The 3517-nt window shown below is 42.1% G+C and overlaps 1 protein-coding gene across 1 annotated transcript; it reads right to left on the bottom strand.

Annotated features, from left to right (window-relative positions):
• Window positions 1-231: 231 nt before the first annotated feature.
• On the bottom strand, window positions 232-3239 carry LOC143466239 (uncharacterized). The gene is made up of 2 exons (XM_076964875.1): window positions 2707-3239; window positions 232-2595 (listed from the first exon to the last, which is right to left on the bottom strand). The coding sequence occupies exons 1-2, from the start codon at window positions 2882-2884 to the stop codon at window positions 1157-1159; spliced, it is 1617 nt and encodes a 538-aa protein (XP_076820990.1). The 5' UTR covers window positions 2885-3239; the 3' UTR covers window positions 232-1156.
• Window positions 3240-3517: the final 278 nt, after the last annotated feature.

The following is a 3517-nucleotide window of genomic DNA, read 5'->3' as shown; positions in this document are numbered from 1 at the left end:
CAATCGTTTTTGTATTGATTTCACTAGTTAAGAAATAGCAAAGAACCTTGTAATGAATATTCTCTTTGTTAACTGGCCTCGATATATTTTAATTATTCCTTGCGCTTTGTTTCTGCTTTGGGAAAGTGTATTTGTTACCGGCCTTTTCTTATGCTGGTTCGAATAGACCTGCAGTTAAACTATAGAATTGTATTTGATAAAATAAAGGGTAAGAACAGGCACGTCTGCTCACAGTTCAGGCAACAGTCGAGTGACACGTTCGCCAACTAGCAAGGCGCAATTACAAACATCAGCGCCTCCGGCCGAAGGCAGAAACACAAGGCACGTCAAACGAGCACAAAACACGTAACACTCCTCCCCCTCCAATAAATTTCTCTTCGACATTAGCATAACTGTCTATAAGCTAAATATATGGAAAATAAAACGACAAATTGCAATATAATCACGTAGCAACCGCTAGTACTTCTGTTACCCAGATGGATGTGTTAATCTTGCATGCCACAGTGGGCTACAAAAAAAAACCTTTACAAAAAAGATTCCTCAAACACAGCAAAACGGTGCAGTAGCGAAAAAATTATGATTATCACACCAATAAAAACAAACGGAAATCAAGGTAAAGCATTTCTATGTAAATAATATAAATACAAACATTACATTGAAAACCACAGCAAAATTTTAAATAACTTGTTATAAAAGAAATTCAAACATTCGTTGACTATACCAAAACAATAGTAGGCCTACAAACACAATAAACATGGGTTACAAATATAATGCTTCATGCCAATAACACAACAAAAGGTATAAAAACGTGAGATTGATAGTTAAATTAGACGATATATAACGGATCCGAAATAAAATACCATCATACTTGGTATATGTGAAACTGTGGTATATAAAACACAAATCATAGGAAAGTAGTCAACAACATAGCATCAAGCATCACACAATAAACAATTAATACGTTTCGACGTCTGGGTAACGAATAGTGCGACGTGGGCTTCGGCGAAGTCGACCGTTATTTCGGGAGTTGCAAACGTTATTAAAATTGTTACTCTCGTGACGATTTGCATTTGATCGGTTAGGCCTATTAAAAAAGTAAGCTCCAGTCAAGGGCATGTCTAGTTGCTGGGGGACATCTTCTGGACAACTAGCTTGATTATAGGAAGGCATCCCTGTATGATGGTCTCGTTCGTTCGTGATTGCGAATCAGATAATTTACCGGCGGAAAAGTCTCAACAACTTCGTAGGGGCCTGAATAAGGGAGGTGAAACTTTCGCTTTTCATCTTTTGATATGACAGTGTTTCGCAGCATGACCTTATCTCCTACTTGAAACTCCACTTGTCTCGATACCGACTTGTCGTAACGTTCTTTCATGGATTGCCGACGTTGGTCGAGTCTCGTTTTCACGACTTCGTGGACAAGTCGCATACGGTCTTGTAAATCGAACATTGCCGATGATGATGGACGACTTGAAGGCTGTCCAGTCATCAAATCTGCTGGTAATCTCAATTCTCGTCCAGTCAGAAGGAAATGTGGAGAAACACCTGTCTCTTCGTGTCGACTGGCGTTATAGGTCGCACAAATTGAGGAGAGAGATTTATCCCAGGATAGTGGATCGCGCTGGACATAATTCTTCATGATGGAAAGGATGGTTCTGTTGGCCCTTTCAACCGCTCCGTTCCCAGAAGGGTGGTATGCTGTAGTTCTTGACTTCTTGCAGCCGAGAAGATCAATAAGCTCTTTAAACAACTGGCTCTCAAAGTTTCCTCCTCGGTCGCTGTGAATCTGCTCCGGAACACCATGAATCGTCATCCAGTTATGATAGAGAACAAATGCTGTTTCTTGGGCTGTCTGTGATGGCATAGACCAAGCCTGCATATATTTAGTGTACATATCAGTGGCTACCAGTATGTAACGATTTCCTGAATGTGTCACAGGAAGTCCTCCAAGGACGTCAATCTCTATTCTTTGCATCGGCTCCAACTCATCGGAAGGTACCAAGGGCGCTCTTGGTGTTTTAGAAGGAGCTTGTGAAATTTGATCAGGAGTCCAACCGAAACCCTCACGAAGATCAATACTTAAAACACTTTCCGTCGAGGTCTTACAGGTTTCAAAGTTTTCTTCAACTTCAAACGGATACCTTTCAGGATTCACTTCGACGCTATTAGAATCACTTGTTTTGCTGCTCTGTGGCCTTCTACTAAGTGCGTCAGCAGTGGAGTGCTTTGATCCAGAGCGATGTATCTTGTAAGTGACCAATTCTCGTTCTGGCTGTGGTGATGGATTCAGGGGCGGAAACCTGTGCCCGCCCCGTTGGCGGTTGCGCTGAAGACAATATCGACTGATGTGTCCTCTTTCCCCGCATGCAAAACACGTGCGTGATTCCCGGGGGCGAAAGGGATGATTGTGGTTAAGACGAGACCTCCGCGATATATCCGATAGTGATTCACGCAAGGTGTCAACTTCCTGCCGCAGATCCTGGATCATTTGTTTCATTTCCTCGTAAGCTGATGGGACCTGCTCCATTGGCTGTATTTTGGAAACGTGTTGTTGCACATGATCTGGTTCCATCATTAACAGCTTTTTGACAGCATCTAAAAACTTTGGACACTGCACCTCCATGTTGCACGTGACCAGCCTTTCTGCTTCATGTTTGTTACGCAGTCCAGCTATTAAAGCGTTATACAAGACGTCATTCTTCGTACCTTCATCTTCCGGTTTCGGGTATGCAATTGCTCCGAAATTGACAAGGGCGTTGACGTAACTTCGATTCGTTTTGCCGAGAGCTTGGGTTCTTTGTATAAGCTGCTGTTTAGCCTTGTTACATCGAAGCGAGCAACAAGCAACTTCCTCAGCTTTGGACTTTAGTTCTTCATAGTTCATGGTGCCTAACCGTGCACCGTTTCATATCATTTCCAGCTTAACATCTTCCGGTAAACTCACCATAAAAGCATGTTTTCGAGCAGCTGCTGTTGCGTCCACACTGTCGCAGAAACTTTCAAACGTTGATAAAAACGAGATAAAACTTTCTCCAAGTTCAAACTTCGGAGGAGAGCAAAAAAAATTCATCGCGGATAAAACTCGGTCAACTTTTTCATTCACGTTTCTTAACTGCAGGTCCTGCCGTGCTCGCCAAATGTTACCGGCCTTTTCTTATGCTGGTTCGAATAGACCTGCAGTTAAACTATAGAATTGTATTTGATAAAATAAAGGATAAGAACAGGCACGTCTGCTCACAGCTCAGGCAACAGTCGAGTGACACGTTCGCCAACTAGCAAGGCGCAATTACAAACATCAGCGCCTCCGGCCGAAGGCAGAAACACAAGGCACGTCAAACGAGCACAAAACACGTAACATATTTTCTTCGTTGTAGACTACACGGTTTGCATTGTGACAAACGAACTTCTTTGAGCTATGAGGTTGCGTTACTTTGCATATTCTTATGTCAGAAGATATGATTTTACGTTTAATAAATCTAAATATAACAGTATCATTAAGTATGCAATATGAAGTAAA

This window comes from Clavelina lepadiformis, chromosome 7 (assembly GCF_947623445.1).
Source record: "Clavelina lepadiformis chromosome 7, kaClaLepa1.1, whole genome shotgun sequence".
Lineage (NCBI taxonomy): Eukaryota > Metazoa > Chordata > Ascidiacea > Aplousobranchia > Clavelinidae > Clavelina > Clavelina lepadiformis.
Note: the sequence above shows the minus strand (reverse complement) of the source record. Positions and strands in the feature narration are given on the sequence as shown.

What these genes read in the sequence shown, in the direction of transcription:
- LOC143466239 (XM_076964875.1), bottom strand. Translation starts at nt 2,884, where the DNA reads ATGAACTATGAAGAACTAAAGTCCAAAGCTGAGGAAGTTGCTTGTTGC. An exon ending in CCCGAAACCGGAAGATGAAG is followed by an intron (nt 2,596 to 2,706) that starts GTACGAAGAATG and finishes CAAAGTTTTTAG; the next exon opens with ATGCTGTCAAAAAGCTGTTA.